The sequence below is a fragment of the Gossypium hirsutum genome, chromosome D03, assembly GCF_007990345.1.
Source record: "Gossypium hirsutum isolate 1008001.06 chromosome D03, Gossypium_hirsutum_v2.1, whole genome shotgun sequence".
Lineage (NCBI taxonomy): Eukaryota > Viridiplantae > Streptophyta > Magnoliopsida > Malvales > Malvaceae > Gossypium > Gossypium hirsutum.
The window spans coordinates 19,998,768-20,020,541 of NC_053439.1; the positions used below are offsets into that span (position 1 = coordinate 19,998,768).

Below are 21,774 nucleotides of genomic sequence, written 5' to 3' on the forward strand. Positions count from 1 at the left end.
AAAGAGGAACCCGAATACAGTCTTTCTCAACCACCACAGAACACTGTGCTGCTAGATAGCAGATTGATTTGGCGACAACCACCTTCTTAAGTTCTTACTGTATTTCTTAATCTGTTCTTTTATGAATTAATTTGATCAAACCGGTGTTGGATGTTATTTCAAACTTGAATTTTAATCACCAATCCATGAGCTAAATTTCATAGGGTTGGGATTACATGATGAAACTTTTTTTTTCTATAATGGTTGAAGCATATATTTTATTTAATCTACTGTTTCATTGAATTGTTTTTATTTTCTAAATGTATGCGTATATTATCTAGACATAGATGAATTTGTAGTGTGCTCATAAACTAAATCAAATTCTAAAAAATTTAGATTAATTGGACCAAAATTGAATGATACAAGTGAGTATTCGACCGAATACTCACAGCAGACTTTAGACAGAGAGTAGCGTTTGTATAGAATGAAGACAAAACAATGCAGGGTACCGTAATAAGACTGTAGACATATACCAGGTAACTTGAGACCTTGCTCTCGAAAAAAGCATATCACTTTAGGTTTCTTCTAAGCAGTAGATTAAGTACAATTATGCTGAGGCATTACTGAAAGTAAGGATAGATTCTTAGTAGTCCCAACCTTCCAAATCAACATCGTAGACCTTCAACTCATTGTCGCAGCATCTTTGCCATAGCATTCTTAGTTATTTATTTGTTCGCTTGATTATTCTTGTAATTGCCATTGCATTTTTATTCTTGATTTGCCTTAGCATTTTCCAATATTAGTCAGTATACATTTTGAACTTATCCTTATTATTTCAATTTATCATTGCATACTTAACTCGGTTTTGCCATAACATTTATCATTATCATAACTTGACCATTTCTATACCTAACTCGACCCTTGTGGAGATGATCTCACTTATCACTTTATTACTTGATTCGACGTTTATTCTTGCACAATTCTCATATCATATTCATACGCGACAATAACTCATTACAAGTTCCAAATATGAAAATTCTCATAAAAGAAAATAATAAATCTAGATGGTCATATATTGAAGGCAGGTGCCCTAAAAGAGACCCAAGACATAACTAATAAGTAAAATTCCAGAAGGATTCAGGTACCTGAAACTGAAGATTAAAATAGTGAAAATAAGATATATTGATAAGTTATGTCAATTTAAGAAAATGTCGAACCAATAATAAAAGTGGTCGGCAATGGTTTTGCATACAATATTATTGTTCAAATAATGAAATAAAATGATGGTCTTCAATATATCTATTGAGACATATAGATATGGAATAAATTGGTCAAAATAGAAAGACGCAACTCAATTACAATTAAATTTGTGGAGTTTTTGGACTAGTAGTCCAAATATCTAAATGTATAAAGCCAGTAAGGGTGCAAATGAAGTAGTTTTGCAAAGCAGAATAAAATATTAAATTTTTGCTAAATAAAATATTAAATTTTTGCTAAGTCCTGACAATAATTATGAAAAGGTATAATATTCTTTTGTGGTGGATGCAATAACCTTTAGATATATTATTAAACTAAAAATTTACAGAAGATTTAACTTGCGTCTAATGATTGTTGTTACAACCTTTTATGAATCACTATATAGTAAAGTTTATATTAAAATCCTTGAAGGATTTAGAATGCCAAAAGCGTATTAAAATTATCGAGAAAATCTTCATTTATATGAATTGAAATAATTGAACATATGTTGTAAATTTAACGTAGTCAATATTAGTCGAAAGATGATTATAAAATGATCGAAAATTCCTATTTGTATTTTTATAGTGGGATCATGATTAATGTTTGTTATGATTATTATTATTGAAACTCTTGAAGATATCAAAATATATTTCCCTCAAAATTTTCCCTCACTCATGACTTTCAAAAAAATGTTGATATAAATGCTTAGCAAATACATTCAAATGGTCATTTGAAATGCTAGTATTCAAGATTGAATACATAGAATATGAGATATTATGTGATGTTTTCATGAGGGAGAGTAAATACGCACTGTACTCTTTTTCCTTTAACCGAGGTTTTGTTCCATTGAGTTTTTTTTTGTAAGGTTTTAATGAGGCAACATATTATGCGTATTATAGATATGTGTACTATTTTTCTTTCATTAGGAATTTTTTTCCCACAGGGTTTTTATCTTAGTAAGTTTTACCGAGACATATTATCTACTAATGGATATCCAAGGGGGAGTGTTATGAATATCTTATTAAGTGGATGTCCATCAAGATCAAGATAAGTTTTGATATACTTTAAATTCTAATGGTCATTAGAAGTAGATCTCTACTTCATTTATACTTCTTATGCCTATAAATAGAGACTTTGGAGAAACTTTGTAAATATTTTCATTTATCAATAAAATACACTCTCTCTTTTGCTCTCCCATTCTCTTTATGTCTTTTAGTTTATAACATAAAATTAATACTTACTTTTTTTTTCTCAGGATTTAACTTTGATTAAATGTTTGGTTTTGAAATTCTATCTATTGCTTTACCAATATTTAAAATTATTTTTTTGTTAAAAGATTAAATTTCATATGTCAATAAATTAAAAAGTTAGACTGTTGACCTCAGTGAGAAACTTAAGATATATACTATGATTTGCATGAACGTAAGGTAGCTCCAAAAATAGAAAAAAAAAATAAAAGAAGAAAAACTTGCATCTTTGTGTCGTTTGTCCCTCCAGATGTCAGGGCTTTTAGGGGTTGTAGGGGACGAACAAGTCACCCTTTGAATCATAAAGGAGAGAATTATGGTTCCCGCTCTGACTTTTTTTTAGGCAAGATATCAAAATACAGAGTCAAGATGTTGTCAATTTACAGGAGTATTTCGTGGATTTTAACATGTAGTCTATTATAAACATTGTAATGCAAAGATCTATTGCCACATCATCACATTATTTGTTAAAAAAGACATTTACGCTGATTGTACGGTCTACTTGTGACTCTCAGTAATCTAACCACAAAATTTATCCCATAAAAATTTCAAAAGAAAATGATTTTGACACAAAATTTGGAAATTATTCTGTTGGGATTAAGAAGAAAATAATTCATTGGTTCAATCACTCTTTGATTCCTTCATTGAAACAAGAAAGAAGGGAAGAACATTGTAAGGTTCATACAATTTGCTTATTACATTGTTCTCTGCATCATTTTTTTTATAGTTAGTTCTCTGCGTCATTAAGCCATTTTGGTATGACAATTTTCTTTCAGGGTAGTCATGCTTTTCTTGCATACAATCATAATAAGGCTCAAATTATCAGTGTAAAAGCATCTTGTTGACTGTAACGTATGCAAACGGTTGCACACAATGAACAAAGAGCAAAGTGGTGTTCTGAAGGCATGGGAGGCCACCGTGCGCAAAACACATGCTGCCAAAAAACGTGCAAACAGCATTTTCGGGACAATAACTATGGCAAATGCAACGGATGATGATCTTGAAAATAATAATGATAAAAGTGATAATATATCCGGGGAGCCATACTTAGTAGAGAAAATTCTACCAAACGGGGATTATTATACCGGGCAGTGGTATGATAATTTTCCCGAGGGACAAGGGAAATATTTATGGACCGATGGTTGCATGTACTTAGGAGAGTGGCATAGGGGCAAAACTATGGGCAAAGGAAGGTTTAGTTGGCCATCCGGTGCTACTTATGAAGGGGAGTTCAAAAGTGGATATATTGATGGGATTGGTATATATACTGGACCTAGCGGCGATACATATAAGGGGCAATGGGTGATGAACTTTAAGCATGGTCATGGCATAAGGTTCTATCCGAATGGAGATTGGTATGATGGGGAATGGCGTCGTGGTTTGCAAGAAGGGCTTGGGAAATATCAATGGCAAAATGAAAACCATTATATAGGAGAGTGGAAGAATGGTATGATTTGTGGAACCGGTACTTTTGTATGGAGCAATGAGAATAAATATGACGGTCAGTGGGAAGATGGTATGCCAAAAGGAAATGGAACTTATTATTGGTCAGATGGAAGCTTTTATGTGGGTAATTGGAGTAAGGATCCGGATGAGCAAAATGGGACATACTATCCTTCAGAGTCCTCCCAGGCTGCAAATCTTGAATGGGATCCTCAAACTGTCTATATTGAGTTGGCTGATTGTAAGATTTGCCCAAGCGAAAATGTTTCGATTATGCCATCCCAAAAAGTATTGGCATGGTATTCAGCAAAGACTGATGATAATCCAAGGAGGTTGTCGATTGATGGGAGGGTAAGCGTAGGCATAGAAAGGCCAGACAAAATGCATATGTGGGAGAGTGATGATGATAGTACTGATTTAACGGAAGTGAGGAGAGATTTGGATTCTGAGTTATTATGTGTTCAAGTTCAACATCAACATGATGATACAAATCCTAAGTTTAACCTCGAATTACCATTGAAAGTGCCAAAACTGGGAAAAAGACCAGGTGAAACAATATCTAGAGGGCACAAGAACTATGAACTTATGCTCAATCTACAATTGGGAATCAGGTGCCATTCTCTATATTTATATTTTTCTATTTTAAATTTGATCTTTTTATCGTATCCAACAATATTATAGATGTTTAAATAATTTTCTAACCACTTTAACCAAATTGTACATAACAAGGCAACAAAATATACTTGTAAATCGGTATGTCTTTCAAGTTCTTCTGGAAGACTATAGAACAACTTTTATGGTACATATACTTGTAAATAACTATTTACATGAATTCTAACTGAGTATGATGGAATGAAACAATAATACTTAATCATGCTAAAAATTGCTCTGCAAAAGTGCGGAGGGTTTGAGCAGTTGATCCTTCAAATTTTATTTGATGAGAATTTTCAAAAATAAATTAAAACTTTTGAGGAATTGCGGATTTCTGAAAATTTTAAAGTTTAATTAAAATTTCAAAATTTTTTGAAGAGATTTAAATAAAATTTTAAAACAGTTGAAGAATTTAATGATAATTTTCCATATTTTGGAGGGACAGTCCCATGGCTCTTCTACCCACCCTTGTTGGAAACCTTGTTTCTTATTAAAAGTGAAAATTTTGAAAACATGAAAATTAAAAAATGATCCGGTGTATATAATTTAGTTAACTAAAGCATTTAGGGCTGTTAGTTATTCTATGTTAGTCCATTTAGGTTTTTGACTTAAGAGATTTCACATCCAATAGGTGCCACATATATTAGAACAGTATCATTTTACTAAATGCTACTTTTGTATTGCTCTACTCTTTTTATTACATAAAAAAAAATCATATGATTTACTCACATGCATATTTTATTTAATATTATTGAATCAATTGTTTCAAAAAGTTGGATCAGAGATTGGAAGTCTAATGATTTGATTGACCATATATTCCATAATTTTGTGTCATACCTTTACTTTAATGAGAATTACAGATAATAAAAATTATACTAAAGAACAAATGATTTGAAAACATTTTATACTCTGTAATCTATCTATTTATTTTTTTACTAGATATGTAAATATTCCTTTTTTGTTTTTGGCAAATTTTTTTTTACTATTTCTAACCTAAATCTTGATAAACCAATATGAAGAACATCCTTATTCTCCTTTTCTACTAATTTTACATGAAATTACTTTATGCTTTAGTATCAATATTTTCTTTCCTAATTATATCAAAATTAGATCATCTAGTAATCATATGCGAATTTGTCACATTAACATTGTCGGGAGAGATGACACAGGCATTCTGTTGGAAGACCTGCTCCAGCAACGTCTCTTGATCTAAAGGCGGCAGCTTTTGATCCCAAAGAGAAAATTTGGACAAGATTTCCTGCAGAAGGCAGCAAGTACACTCCACCGCATCAATCTTGTGAATTTAAATGGAAGGATTATTGTCCGGTAGTTTTTAGGTAAGGCGTTATATACATTATTGATATTCTTTTTAATGCATGCATATTTGGCAAGTAATTTTTAAAAAGAAGTGAACAAAATTATTATAAATTATGATCTTTTACAATAAATACCAAAATCAAAGTTTTGTCTTTTTTAGTGTACCTTTCTTGATGTCAATAGTAGTTGGAGATTTTCAGATTCTCATCTAAAATTCCTTAAGATCATGCGTGCTAAATGACTGCATATCACCGTATGTATAAAGGGCTTTGAGGAAGTTGTTCAAGGTGGACCCTGCAGATTACATGATATCTATATGTGGAAATGGTGCACTAAGAGAACTATCTTCCCCCGGTAAAAGTGGGAGCTTTTTTTACTTGACAGAGGATGATCGATATATGATAAAAACAATGAAGAAGTCAGAAGTGAAAGTAAGTTATGTACTTTCACATCTATTATAGTTTGAAAGTAATGTTGATTATTGCCGATCCAAGTTAATAACTACACTTGCTTTGTTCTATAGGTGTTTATAAGGATGCTTTTTGCATATTATAATCATGTTCGATCCTTTGAAAACACTTTGGTCATTAAATATTATGGGTTGCACTGCGTAAAGTTAACTGGGCCGATTCAAAGAAAGGTCAGTACAATTAAAATTTATTTTGTTAAAGTGTATTGACAAAGAAAAAATAAGTACTTTTAATGAATTTATTTTAGTAAAGAAAGTTGCATAAATTGATGTTGTAACTGTTGTAAGAAATCATTTTTAATAAACTATAACAATCTTTTAAAGGATGCAATTGATAGGCTTGACAATCCAGGTACGATTCATTATTATGGGAAACCTTTTACGTTCCGAGTATACAATTCATAGACGCTTTGATTTAAAAGGATCTTCTCTAGGACGCATAACAGATAAGTCTGAGTCTGAGATCGACAGTACTACAATACTTAAGGACCTTGATTTGAATTTCATATTCAAACTCGAAAAAGCTTGGTTTGAAGAGTTTTGCTGGTAAAGTACAATTTCTTCTTTTTGTTTTCTAACTGATTTATTCCAGTAGCTCGAGGCTAAAGTAACGAAGCATATTGAGTAATTATGTGGCACCTAATTCTTGTTATCATTTTTTTTCTTTAATTTTACTTCATACTCCTATCATCCATGAATAAAAAACTAATTTAGTATTGCTTTAAAGTTTTCCTCCTTCACCAACTGCATTAAATTTTTTTTGTTTTTACTAACAGGCAAATAGATAGGGATTGTGAGTTTCTTGAACAGGAGAGGACCATGGACTACAGTCTTCTGGTGGGCATTCATTTTAAGGAAATATCAGCCAATGGAGAATTCGTTCCTTGCGGAAGGCGAAGTTCATCTGGTTATCTTTTATTTTATAATACTCATTTTTTTTTCCTTTTAGGTTAATTAAGTGCATACTTCTCCACTCGAAACTTTTTCTTTTGATTTATATTTTTCATTTCTCTATTGTAGGAAATTATGAGAATGAATCAACTCCACCAGATATGGAGGAACATTTTCTAGATCCTAAAAGGTAAATAACATCTCTCTCTCTCTCTCTCTTATATTCCAGTTTTCTTGTCTGAATCATGCCATAGTTCTTCATAGCTAATTTAGTTTTAAAAAGTTATCCATTAGCATGTACATGATTATAGTAAACAAAAGTTTTACCAAAGATAAAGATATTATATTAATCATTCATTACTATGAAAACAAATAGAAATCATTCCAAGCATCACATATTTAACAACAAAGGGGAATTTCAGAGAAACTACTTTCTACTTCGTACTTAGTATCATTCGAAGAGAGGAAGATTTAATTTGCATTTGTATATTAAGAACCAAAAGAACTTGCAGGTGGGGTACCATAAAGTTGGGTGCTAACATGCCAGCAAAAGTAGAAAGAACTATAAGAAAACCCAAATCGGTATTTCACCTTGTAGGAGAACAAACAGGGGAGTGTTATGAAGTCATAATGTTTTTTGGCATAATTGACATACTACAAGATTATGATATTACCAAGAGGCTTGAGCATGCATATAAATCCATTCAATATGACCCTACTTCTATATCAGCTGTGGATCCGAAGCAGTATTCTAAACGATTTCGAGATTTTATATTTAAAGTTTTTTGTGAAGATACTTAAAAATTTATATATTCCCTAAGTGTGTGGATGGAGCTAGATTTAATGATTTATGGGAAGCCCCAATCATCGCAATTTTTGTTGTAGCCATTGTTATCAACAACGTGTCTTGTAACTAAATTTAGCACCAATTATTGGTGTTTGAATTATTTTTCCAGCCTTCATTTATTTATTGGATTCAATTAAGACAATGTCACGTTTTTACGTGGACTTGTAGAGTATATCGTAGAAAAAGAAAAGGTTTAAATTTGCAAATATAAATCTATATTTGTTGTACTATATACATTTGGCTTAATTATAAAATTGGCTCCAAACTATATTTTTTTCTCATTTAATTATTTAATTTTTTTTTGATAAAATTAGTATTTCATTTATCAATTTCAAAAAGTGTACGACATCTGATAAAAGCATAACACATATTGTGTTCTTATTGGATGAGATAATAATTTTGGATAAAATGAAATAAAATTATAGTTTAGATACTATTTTTGATAAAAAAAATTTAGTACCTAAATAAAAAAGTGATATAATTTAAGTAACAATTATATATTTAAGCTTATATCCTTTTAACAATTAATAAAGTGAATTTCATGTTTGGATTTAATTTTTTGAACAAAAGAAGTTGACCAATAAGAAAGAATTGACTAATGAAGTACCATAATTCATCCTTATAGTTGCTTTATTCACCAATTAAAATTTTTTCAAAGCATAGATTTAGTTTGATAGTATAGAATTAATGCATGTGATGCATAAACAACTCATGCTTTAAATTGCAATTTATAATTGAATGGAGGACAATTAAAATTCTTAAAATAAGAAATGATAAATATTTTCAAAAATTTTAGGGGAGTATTTGTTAATACTCTTTTAGCATTATGTTAATTTGCAACAGTATTGTAAACGTCGAGTTTCGTATTTGTTGTTAGCTGTTGTATGAAAAATTAAATTAAAAATAAAAAATTTAAGTGCTGGTTTTTTTACTAAAATTTAAAATATTAAATTTATATTAAATTTTTTTGATAAATTAATCAAATTAAGTATCGAATATAATTATGTTGTTTTATAAAAATAAATTTTATTTATAAATTATGCATTTCTTAAACTTATTTTTATTGATATAGTATTTTATTTTCTATAATTTTGGATAAAAAAATTAAATATAATAATTTGAATACTTCACTCTTTTCATGAAAAATTGATCATCTATTTCAAATATAAATTCTTTTAAAAATAAAACCAACTTGACATTTTCAATATTAAGTGGTAAGTAGGTCTTATTCAATACTTTTTTGTCTAAAAATTTGTATTAAGTAAAAAGTTAATAGGCTCATCAGACACATAAAAAGAATTAAATAAAGATAAAGATGTACACAAGAATTGGTTATGTAATTTGAAAACATTTCCCATGTCTTTGAAGTATTTGTCTAGAGTGTAATCGACAATTAATAAATAGTGCAAGAAGTGATTTAAGTTTAACTTACTTAACTAGTTGTAACATCACTAGTATAAAAATTAGGATTGTTATAACACCCTTCACTCAATCCAACAACTAATGCGGATGAGAGACGCTACCAAAGCATGAGTAAACAAAATTTTTTGAAATAATTTAAGATTTAGACTTAAAAATATTTTTATAAAATCATCGATCCAATTTTGGGAAAATCAAAAGACTTCAGAAAGAATTTAAAATTATTTTGAAGTGGTTTGAAGGTGTTCGAGATCCAGAACGAACCTTGAAAAGTGAAAACAACTCAAAACAGTGCAGTGGCATTGGGCAAGCACTGTGGTTGCAGCACAAGTAGGGCTCTTTGATAATGTGCCATCCCACAACCGACTCGGTCGTTGGATTCGAATGCAAGCCATCACACTCATTGTCAAAGCAACTCAGACTATCTTCGTTCATTAATCAAGTAAATGGATTAAGTTCTACAATGTTTTTGAAGAATTATAGAAAGTAGATAAATTTATTTTTAAGACTTTAAATTATATTGAACTTAATTATAATCAATTTCTAAGTGTCCAAAGGTTTTTGGGACCAAGTATGGGTCTCAAAGGATTCAAAAGCACTAAAATAATGCAAGGACCTTGTCAAAGACCTAAGTATCAATACCCGTGGCCTTAGGTTTTGGTACCTAGCCCTATTATTATAGAAATTTTCATTCTGGCAAGCTAGGCAGCGATACCTAGAGAAAAGGTATCAGACCTTGGGTCCTTGCATTCGAAAATTAGCCTTGTAATTACCTTCTTTTGACACATACATGTGCTTGATGTTAATTTACACCTATAGGGCATAAAAACCAAGTTCGGAAAACCTAAATTGCATACCAAAACACTTTCAAAATGCTAGACATAAACAAGCCACAACAATATAGAAATCAAACCATCATGCTAGCTTAATCATCAATGAAGCCATCTAACAACCTAGTCATACACATCTTATATCTAGTTCATTCATCAACCAAATCAACACATATACATAAACATTCAAACATGTACATCACACGTGATTAACTTAAGTTACAAAATGTAAAACCTCACATCTGACCCAACTGCCAAATCTGAGATATGAGATGTCACATTCATTACCAGAGTAACTACAATTTCATTTGAATATTTAAAAGACAAAACATGCAAATGATTAAGCTTTTATATTTTCTATTAATATTAATTGTTCAAAACTTGGTTATAAGTAAGCTTACGAAAGCTCTTATGAAACTTTGGTAACAAATGAGGGACTAAAATGTAAAAACAACTCATATAGGGGTGTTATTACGACATCAAAATATAAATGTTGCGACATTGAGGGTAGTAGCTCGATGTTGTAACAGTGAAGGCAGAGAGTTTAATTTTGCGACTTTAGTAGGGGAATGTTGCGAGTTGGATGGCAGGGACTTGATGTCGCAAACTCAATAGGGGAGAATCATGACCATGGGGGTTAGTCTGCTCAAAATTTACAATTTTTTTTACAATACTACCAAGCTTTTATCGCATTTGGTCTAAATGACCCAAAAGCTCAACTCATTACATTATATGCAATAACACAAATGCAAATTCAGCATTCTCAACATATTAAACACCTATTAATACATAATCCCAAGCACATATTTATTTATCCTAGATTCATGCATCAGAATCATTTACTTGCCCTGCAAGCAACATGTAACACCTTTGCCCGGTCTGATCGCCGGACTTGAGCTACAAGATGTTACCACACGAGGCTCACATAACATACACCTAATTCATACATACATGGCAAATCGTACCATGAACTAAAATATAGCGGACAGATCCTACGGGTCTCCAACTACGAAATGGGTTTGCAGATGGCTAAACTGTGGACCCAATTATTACTGAAAGTTAGGTGAACATCTCATTTGTAATTTCCTACGGACACCTAAATGGCAGACTGTCCCGCATATACCCCACATTGCGTTAGGTCCAGCAGAACTTATAAAGCGGAACATAACAGAACCTGAATTCAATATATTTACATACATCGAAAGAGTCCAAAGTGTCACGCCCCATTTTTATTTAGTTATGTTAGTTTGTGAACAAGTTCGAGTGTTAGCTTCATGGTTAATAACAAGTGAAGTTACCCTAGTGACCCTAGTTCAAGTCCCCACTCTTACATTTTATTTTTAATGTTGATAACCCTTTGGTCAACTCCCTTTACCGTCCAAAACTCTTGCCTTGTTTATGGGATTCTTTCCTCCCATTTCTTCCCTATCCTTCCTTCTTTACTCCCTTTTTCACTCCTTATGTTCACTCTCATTCCTTTTCTTTTCCTTGTTTCACTATTTTCCATTTTCCTCTCATTTTGAATTACCCTTGTTGTCCTTAGTAACCAAAGGAAACAATTATTTTACTTTTTCTTTCATTTTCCTCTCCTCTCCTCTTCCACTTGTGCCACCACCTTTCACTTTTTTTTCCACCACTTTGACCACATTTAATCCATGGTAGCACCTGTAACACCCCTAACCTGAATTTGTTGCCAAAATAGGGTTACGAAGTATTATCAAATTTTACAATTTAAATAGACAGAAAATTCAAACATTTCATAACATATAACATTCATGTCAGAAACCAACCATAATCATGCATATTTCCCCTAATATGAGCCCTTGAGGCCCAAAATACACATTAGAAACAAATTGGGGCTAAATAAAAAATTGAGAGATTTTTTCGGAAACTTATAAAATTTTCAAAAGTACAGGGGTCACATGGCCGTGTGACTCACATGGTTAAGAGACACGTCTGGGCATTCGAAATAGGGACACACAGCCATGTCCCATCTCATGTCCATGCCCGTGTAACTCACTAACTTGTGCCACACGGCTAAGCCACACGCCCGTGTGCTAGGTCGTGTGGACATACTTACTTATGCTTTTTAAAAGATACAGGGGACACACGGTCATGTCAATTGGCCGTGTGTCACACATAGCTGAGACACACACTTATGTCTTTGCCCATGTGGACGAAAATAGGCCATTTTACAAGCCACATTTCTCACCCAAATTGGCATCCATCTACACTCAACATTTTGCATATACACAAGTCATAATTAGGCATCCAAAACAAGCCAAAATCAAGCCTTAAACATGTAAAATCATCACAAACAACCAATATGCCCTTAGGCACCTCAAATGAACCATTTATCCTAATTTACCTAAGTGACCAAATACATATATACATAATTGTACCAAAACCTATCATGAAGTTTCCTTATCAAGCTCACCCATTTGGTACCCAAGATACCGATTCACAAGTTAAATCATTTTGCATCATTTCATATCACTTAACTTACTTACCAAAACATGTAAATATTTCCAAATGGTACCAAATATACCATTCTAAGTAACATCAATATACCTAAAAGTTTTCCATAACAAAGCACTAAATCACTCCAAGGTATATAACATATCTTATATGCATATTCAAACCATATTGTACTTTCCATCATTCTTCCATATCAAACACACATCAAATATGATAAGGCCACATATATATACACATCAAAATATACCAAACACAAGCCATATGGGTGGCTAATCTCAACAAAACACTTATATGCCAACATTGGTCAAATTAACCTATACATGCCATTATAACCGAAATTAAATAATCAAAAGTACCAAAAGAGCTGATGGATAGTGAGGTATAGCTCTGACAAGCTTCCAACTCGAACGGGCTTCCGAATTACTATAAAACATAAAAAATAACACAGAGTAAGCTTTTAAGATTAGTAAGTTCGTATAATAGAGAATTTAACTTACCATTTTAATCACATTTAAAGGTAAGTAAACTAAAGCATATCTCAACTCAGTTTGGCCAAGAGCCTAACACATAATCATCAACCATGTTAGCCATATAATTCATATAAAAATCCAGAAACATGTATGAGCTCAACAATAATCAAATTTCCATGTACATATAATTTCCAAATCATGTATCTATATATCATGTACAAATCATTTTCATATATCTCATGTAAATACCTATGGTAATTCGTATCGAACTCATGTAATCTTGTAACAGAACAATACCCGTTGAACCATTTAGAATATCATTGGATACAAGGGTAGTACACACGAGGTTTATTGAACTATAATCCGTCAATTCATGTACATGTGTGCTCATACGAGCTGTAAATGGTAAGCTCCTCTAAGCTGAATAACGATAAGCTCGTACGAGCTGAATAGCGGTAAGCTCCTCCAAGATGAATTATAGTAAGCTCATACGAGCTGAATAAAGGTAAGCTCATAAGAGCTGAAATCAGTAACCCTAATACATGTCATTTGTATCCTATGGATTCCTAAGGTTCAAACAAGGCTTGGTAATCGTCCTACGTTGTCGGATATGCGATCAATATTCATATATAATGATAATTCAAATAACATACATCTAGTTCAAATAAAACATATAATTACACAATTTAATTACATGAACTTACCTCGACGAGTGTTTGTAGATACGAAGATGACTAATCTGAGATTTTCTCTTTGCCTCGGTCTAACTCTGTACGAGGTCTAACTGGATCTATACGAATGAATTTAACTCTATTCAATATAATTCATATTCAATTTAGTCCAACAAATAATTCTGGCAAAATTACCATTTTTCCCTTGTACTTTTAATTTTTTTTACAATTTAGCCCTTATCTCATAAAAATGGAAATTTGCACAATTTCATTACAACCCATCATAGCCGAATTATATAGATGTTTACAACAGCCCACATCTTTCACAAATTCACAATTTTACCACAAAATTTATCACATTTTTTAATTTAATTCCTAATTGATAATTTCATCAAAAATTCCTTTACAAAAGTTGTTTATCTAACAACAACCATTCATTTTCTACCATTAAACTTCAAAACCCTAACATGTTCATCAATGGAAAAACTCAAATACTTTAAAATTTTCACAAATTAGTCCCCGAGCTAGCTAGATTAAGGTACAACGATCCCATAAACATAAAAATCATTAAAAATAAATTAAAATTTCATACCTAAATGAAGAAATAGAGACGGCTGAATGAAGCATTCAAAAATGGCTTCCTCCCTTGACTTTTTCGTTGCAAAATAGATAATGGAAGATGATGAAACTTTTTGTTTTATTTTAATTAACCTTTATTTAGTAATTTCCAAAATTAACCTTTAAAACATTTAATAATTACGCAAAATACCAAGCCATTATCAACCACTAACTCATTAATGGGCTAATTACCATATAGGGAGCTCTACTTTAAAGTTCTATAGCTATTTAATACCTTTATCTAATAGAACTCAACTTTTGCACTTGACGCGATTTAGTCCTTTTTATCAAATTGAACATGTAAACGGTAAAATTTCTTAACGAAATTTTTCTACGGTAATACTATCACGCTATAGATCATAAAATAATAATACAATAAATTTTCTAACTTCGGATTTCTGGTCCCAAAACCACTATTCCGATTCCACTGAAAAATGGGTTGTTTCGAACGACAGAAATGTGTAAGTGTACACAATTGCAACAAGTAATAAACTGACAAGTAAATGTCGAGTTATCTTACCCACATGGACTGTGAGAAGATTTATTTATGAATGTAATTTCCAAACACTTTGGTGAAGAAAAATATTTTGATTTCAGAAGGTGATTAAAAACTAGAATTTTAAGTATAATAAATAAAAATAAAATAAAAGTTCCAAAGCACGATTTCAAAAGATGATTTTAATCAAGATGTCATAATTGTGTTAGATTAATTACATTTCTTAACTTAGAATTATTAAACTCATGTTTATGTTGTTACAAATAAATTCACGGCAACTTGGTAATTTACTAACTTATGAACATACTTACCTACCGAAATCCATTTATCTTTTGACTATATCTCTATGTCAATTCAACCGATTAAACAAATTTTAATAAGCAAATGTGTTAATGCACATACATACTTATGAAATTAAAATAATCTCTTGTATAAATCTCTATGCCAATTCAAACAATTAATTGAATCTCATAAACACATAAAAGAATAGGCAAGGTAACAATGTATTTCTACATTGAAACAGTTTAATCACAATAATATTGCAAGTTATGCAAGGCTAATGTATCATTAGATACAGTTGCTAATTTAACCCTCAGCTACCTTAGATGATTAAACATGCGCTGATTAAGTATCGTGTCAATTAATTGCAATTTCTATTCGTTTAAATAATTAATTCATTAGTTACCTTACAATTGTAATGCAAAAATAACTTAGCCATGGTTTTCCTTAATCAAACATCTTACTGAGACCTATAACAACACAAAAACAATTTTAATAAAATTGTAATCACCCTAACACGAATTAAATTTAAGCCATATTAATTAAATTAAACATATAAACATCACAAATATTCATAGGCATGTTCATAACAACAACAACAAAATTAAAAGGATAAGGAACAAGAATCAAATCTAGTGTTTCTCCGAGGCTTGACTAGTTTGCTTCGCATCTCCTTCTAGCTTGTTCTTGTTGAACTGAGTCTTCCATGAGCACTTGAATGCTGCTCCAAATGGTGGTTTAATGACTCTTTTTCAATAGGTAAAATCGACAAGGGAATGGGAAGAAATTGAAGAACAATGAAGAGAAAAAAGTGAGAAAGAAGTGAAAAATGAATGGTTTTGAGATGTGTTTGAAGTGAGCAGCCAATAGGGTATTTATAGGTTGAGAAGGCTGCTAAAAGTAGCCAAAATCAGTAGCCAAAGACTCCCCCCTATGGCCAGCAACACATGTGGCATGCTTGAATATTTCAAACATGCTATTTTTAGGTAGGGGCAAATCTTGAAAGGCATGAATAGTGGAGGGGCTTGAATGCAAATTGAAGGAGTCTTAAAGGGACATTTTGCAAGCCAAATAATCAGCCAAACAAGCTGATTGGGTCAGCATGTGGGATGATTTTGGGCTGCCCAGGGCTCGGTTGGATCAGTTTTCTCGGTTCAGCTCAACTGGGCTACTTTTCATAATTAATTAATAACAATTTATTTAACCCAAATTAAATTGGATTAAAATTAAAATTAATTATATTATGAATTAATATACATAATTTGCACTGTCTTAGGCTAAAAAATTAATTCGCCTTGATGCTTCAAAATTGCTTCTTAGTTTTGCGCTTCTAGCAGTGTCTGCCGAGTCGTTTTTCGCCCTTTCTGCAAACCTGTCAAGAATAATTAAAATTAATAAAAATTTGATATAAAATTAATTAAAATTAAAAATTTTCATAATTTTTGTGCAATTTAATTATTTTATAATTTTTATATATTTTTTCAACAAGAATTTTACTGAAACTGCATGAATTTGAGTTAAAAAGTGAGTGAAAAAGTTGTATATTTTCGTGTTTCCACACCCCTAAAATTATTTCATTACTCGTCCTGAGTAATCCACACCCTCAAACTTATTTCATTAGTCATCTTGAGTAATGCACAAATTTGAAAAGAATTTCTCGGAAAGACCTTTGAAAAATTTCTTCAGAACAACATTCTTCCTAAAATTATGAATTCGGTATACTTATGCTCAAGAACAAGAATTTTGAGATTTATGCTACTTAAGTATACATATCATTCAAATTAATCGCAATTATTCTTATGATAGCAAAAATAGACTAAATGCTTCCTAATAAAGACATGTTAAATCCCTATCAATTTGATTTTATTCCCTTATTCAAGATTAAGCTGCGATCATTAAGTTTAAATTATGCCTTATAAGTTGAACATAGCAATTTCTCTCCACTAATGTAGGTAGCATAGAAACTTGAATCAATAGGTCTTTAAAAAGGTTGTAATGTGGCTAGGCTAGAAGTAGGTAAATGATACATAAATTTAGGCCAAAAATCCTAAAATCAACTTCAATCGGACCTTCAAAATATTTACCTTCAATAGACCAACTTACTTTGCTTTCACATGCTCTTTTGTACATCTATTTTCTTTCAAGTATGTATGTTCTTCTCTCTTTTTTTTTCATGAGCATTTTGTTGTATGTACTACAAATTTTTTTTGAGCATTTGATACTTCTTTTCAACTCCCCCAAACTTAGTTTTGAAGAATGTTTGGAATAGTACCAAGTCTAGTGTTTGGGACAATTTAAAGATAATTAAGAGAAAAGTGAAGGCTAAATATTGCAAGGGTTGAAATAAAATTAGGCCATATAGTCTCAAAGTTGGGTTAGAAGGGATAAAAATTCATCATGGTTGGCTTGAAAGGCTCAAACGGTCTAAACAAAAGTTGCCTAAATCATTTTCAACATTCCATGCTTCCTAGGATTTCGTCTCAAGAAACTACTAAGTCAATTCTAGAGACTTAAACTTTCATGCATGCCTAACTTTCCTAAGGAACTAAAAATTTTATGGTATGATTTGCATGCTTTATTAAAAATAAATTTATGTCATTATTAAGCTAACATAACAATTATTGAAATAATCAAACTTTATTTATACTGAAATTTAGCATACTTAACAAAATTTCAAATTTTTTTGAACAAAATATATCCTAATCATAATTAAAAGAAAACTTTATTCTGAGAGGAAATAATTTCAATTTTTTGGTCCCCTACTTAAGATGAGCAATGTCTTCATTGTTAAAAGTGAATAGATACTATACACCAGGTAGAATTCTAGAAAAGAGGAGGTGAGTCAATTTGATTGCTTAAGTACCAAGCTCTCTCTGGATCCAATCCTAGACATTTATATATATATTGCCACACTTTGTACTTTGCAGCTTGTTCATTTTTATTTATGATTTCCACCTCTTGTTTTATTATGCGAAAAATAAAAATCCTAATAGAACCTAATCCTAAAACATTAAATAACATAGGAAAGAAAATAAAATAAAGTAAAGATCCCCCTTTTTATTTATTTGCAGATCCCTCAAAATCTAACTCATATTTTTCCTTCTTCTACATTGGAGTCCATGGTTCGAGTATAGAGTCTAGAAATTCAGGCACAAAAACAAACGGGTTATGGAATATATATTTTAAATGCATCTCTGATTGAGTCATCCCATATTTTTTAGTCTCTCTAGTAATCTTGTTCCTGCAACTACATGTGTTGCAGCATAGCCATTATACCAAACTGTTCACTTCGTGGAATGGTGTTAGATAAAGGGACTCTCAGCATCGAACTTAGGAAATCTGTTAAGGGTGGTTTCAGTTTTGAGCAGGTGGGTGAGTAGCTGAGGGTAAGGTTTAGAGTTGAAGAGGGTGGTAGTTTTAAGGATAGTTTAGGTGCGGTATTTGGTGACTTCGAATGAAGGTGTTTGGGGTGGTGATTATGGGAGTTAAGGGCTGCAACATTAAGGGGTTAAGTGAGATGCACTATTGGGCTACTTGGGAGTAGAGGTGGAGCAAGATAAGGGCTATAGGTTTGTGCGGAAAATGGTTGAATATTTCCCTTCCTAGCAGTGCCTTACGCAAATGGCAGCTCCTGTTTGGATCCTAAGCTACTGTACTAAAAGTAAATAAAAAAACACTCAATGAAATTAGTGCTTGGCTTAAAAGTTGACCCTTTATTTAACAAAAAAATGCTTAAATACTTTGGCCTACTAAGAAGAATATTTTTCAAAAAATTACATTAAATTAAACTCCCAGGAAAGACTAGAGGGGTCACAGATGTTCGCGCTTAAGTCCCAATCTCGTAGACAGGGTTTTAATTAATGTAATGAACCAAAGAAAATTTTATCTAAGTCTACCATTTTATTCAAATGAGAAAAAAAACTAAATATATAAAATAACGATAGAGAAAGTGAAGAGAACTCCCTCCATTTTATTCAGTATCGTCATTGACCATGGTGGTGTCAAATGACCATTTGTCATACCAACCATAACCATCAGAAAGTAATCATATTCTTTCCCGTCAAATTTGTCCAACATCTTATTAGGGAAAGAAAACCCGTAATGATCTTTCCTGGTGGCCTTGTTTAACTTCCTATAATTCCTACAAATCCTCAAACCCGTGAGTCAAATATGTGAAATAATCCATCCAGTACCTTTCTTGTGCCTTTCCAAAATCACAAATGTCTCTTCTTCTTGATCTTTGGTGAACTCAACTGAAATAATGACAGGTAAAGTCAAAGACAAACCCAAATAGTCATATTTAAAATGAGGAGACAAAATCTTCAGTTCCAATTTAGCTTGCTCTTCAATCAACAGCTTTGGTTGTGTATACTCCTGAAATGATAACTCTAATGATTCGAGTGGAACTTCTTGAGTGAATTCCTTCAAATAGCTTCTAACCAAGCCAAACATTCATTGTCTTCATCATCACTTGGTGAATCCTCCTGTAGAATATGTTCTAACGGATCGTCTAAAGAATTGAGCTCCAATCCTATAGAAGCCAGCGATTCCATCTTGGAAATAGCAGAGTAGTCTTCAACTATATCTGCGCATTTAGCAGCATCGAAGTCATTAAAAGTCACCTCGTCATCAAAGATTTCTTTCAACTGAATATCATTTTGCTATTTTTGGAATCGTTGAGGATATGGCAGTAGTGGAATCTTAGTTTTAACCGGACAACTCTTCTGTGGAAATTTTTCTGTATCTGACAAGAGTGTTAGGTAATCAGAACTAACTGGTTTAGAGTTTACCTCATCAGGGACTACCGTATCTAACCTTTGTGGAACAAGAGTTTCAACACTCATTTGAAATTCCTTTTTGCCTTGAGCTACAATAAGCTTATCTTCAACCTCGACAGCTTTGGGTTCCCATGTCTTCCCAATTTGTAAAGTGACAATTTTGCAATACTCTTTGCTTGTGCTTTTCAGATTTTCTGTATCACTCGGCCAAATACCTTAGGGTCTGCTTTTGAGCACATTGGCTAGGTGTTTCACTTGGTTTCCTAAATTCTTCAATGTTGCTGCTTGGGATTGGATTAGTTCATCATTCTTCGCTATGTACTCCTTCAGCAAATTCTCAAGATTACTTGAAGATTCATTTGGTGTGGGTTGTTGCACTTGTTGAGAATATTCTAGTAGATAATTTGGTCAAAATGACATAAAAGAGTCGCTATGGTCTGCCCGTTGATTACTCAATGGAGAAATTGGATGATTATGCCATGAAGAGTTGTAAGAATTTGAATGTGGACCATTCTAATTTTGATTTCCCATGTAATATTTCGACTATTGATTAGATGGAAATTTTTTAAAGAAATAGCCATCTCCATAATATTCACAAGAAATGTCCTCGAACTGGTTCAATTACTGAACCGTTAGATTACCATTGAAACCATTAACAATTATGTTCTTAAGCATAGAAGACATAGAGGATACTTGGGCTGCCAAAGAAGCAAGTGTGTCCGCTTCATGTACTCTTGTTGCTCGTCTTTCTGAGGTTACTTTGTTGGTTGACCACTGATAGTTATTCTGAAAAATTCTTTCAATAATCTCGTAAGCATCGTTATAAGAATTAGAAAGATTGGCTCCATTTACCGAATCATCCACCGTCATTCTAGTATGAATATTGAGACCAATATAGAAAGTTTCTATTTGAACGCAACAAGAAATGCTACGATGAAGGCATTTTTGTAATAACTCCTTGAATAGCTCTCATGCCTCATATAAAGATTCTTCATCAAGTTGTCGAAATGAAGTGATTTCAATTCGTTCAACCAACTCTTGCCATGTAGTTATGGAACCAGACGGTAGGGAGTTCAACCACGCTTGTGCTCTATCTCTTAAGGAGTATGGATATAATCTCAGCCTCAAGGCGTCCTCAGTCACCCCGCCTAGTTTAAATGAGTCAGTCACTTCCATGAATAGTCAAAGATGAAGATGTGGATCTTCAATAGGAATCCCACTAAATTGACCCATATTTTGCAACATTTGAAACATGATTGGCTTCAGCTCGAATTATTGTGTCTCGATTTTGGGTATCTTAATACTCGGATTGAGCATGTTGAATAGAGGAATGGCATATTGTTGAATGGCACAACATCTATCATTGGCAACAATGATCGGATTGTGAGTATTATAAGTGAATGTTCCTTCTGGATTTTGGTTTAGAGTTTCGAAATTCATATCTTTGGTCCTTCTTTGGTTCACTTGTCTTTTCTTTTGTCAGAAAGTTCTTTCAATTTCAGGGTCTACGGGGAGTAAGTCAATAATTTGATCAATACTCATAAACACTTGAAACAAACAAACAAAAAAATGGAATTAAAATTTAACAGAAAAAAATAGACCAAAATGAAAAGTTAACAATTTGATAAATAATGTCTTTTAAAACAGTCCCCGAC

At 32.1% G+C, this 21,774-nt stretch overlaps 1 protein-coding gene and 1 non-coding gene across 2 annotated transcripts; both read left to right on the forward strand.

Moving 5' to 3' along the window:
* Positions 1 to 3,053: 3,053 nt before the first annotated feature.
* Positions 3,054 to 8,235, forward strand: LOC107950646 (phosphatidylinositol 4-phosphate 5-kinase 4). The gene is made up of 9 exons (XM_016885530.2): positions 3,054 to 3,139; positions 3,239 to 4,516; positions 5,726 to 5,893; positions 6,139 to 6,304; positions 6,397 to 6,513; positions 6,695 to 6,888; positions 7,119 to 7,249; positions 7,363 to 7,423; positions 7,746 to 8,235. The coding sequence occupies exons 2-9, from the start codon at positions 3,336 to 3,338 to the stop codon at positions 8,032 to 8,034; spliced, it is 2,307 nt and encodes a 768-aa protein (XP_016741019.1). The 5' UTR covers positions 3,054 to 3,139; positions 3,239 to 3,335; the 3' UTR covers positions 8,035 to 8,235.
* Positions 8,236 to 21,044: 12,809 nt separating this feature from the next.
* On the forward strand, positions 21,045 to 21,148 carry LOC121215663 (small nucleolar RNA R71). The gene has a single exon (XR_005911639.1). It is a non-coding gene; the product is annotated as a small nucleolar RNA R71 (small nucleolar RNA).
* Positions 21,149 to 21,774: the final 626 nt, after the last annotated feature.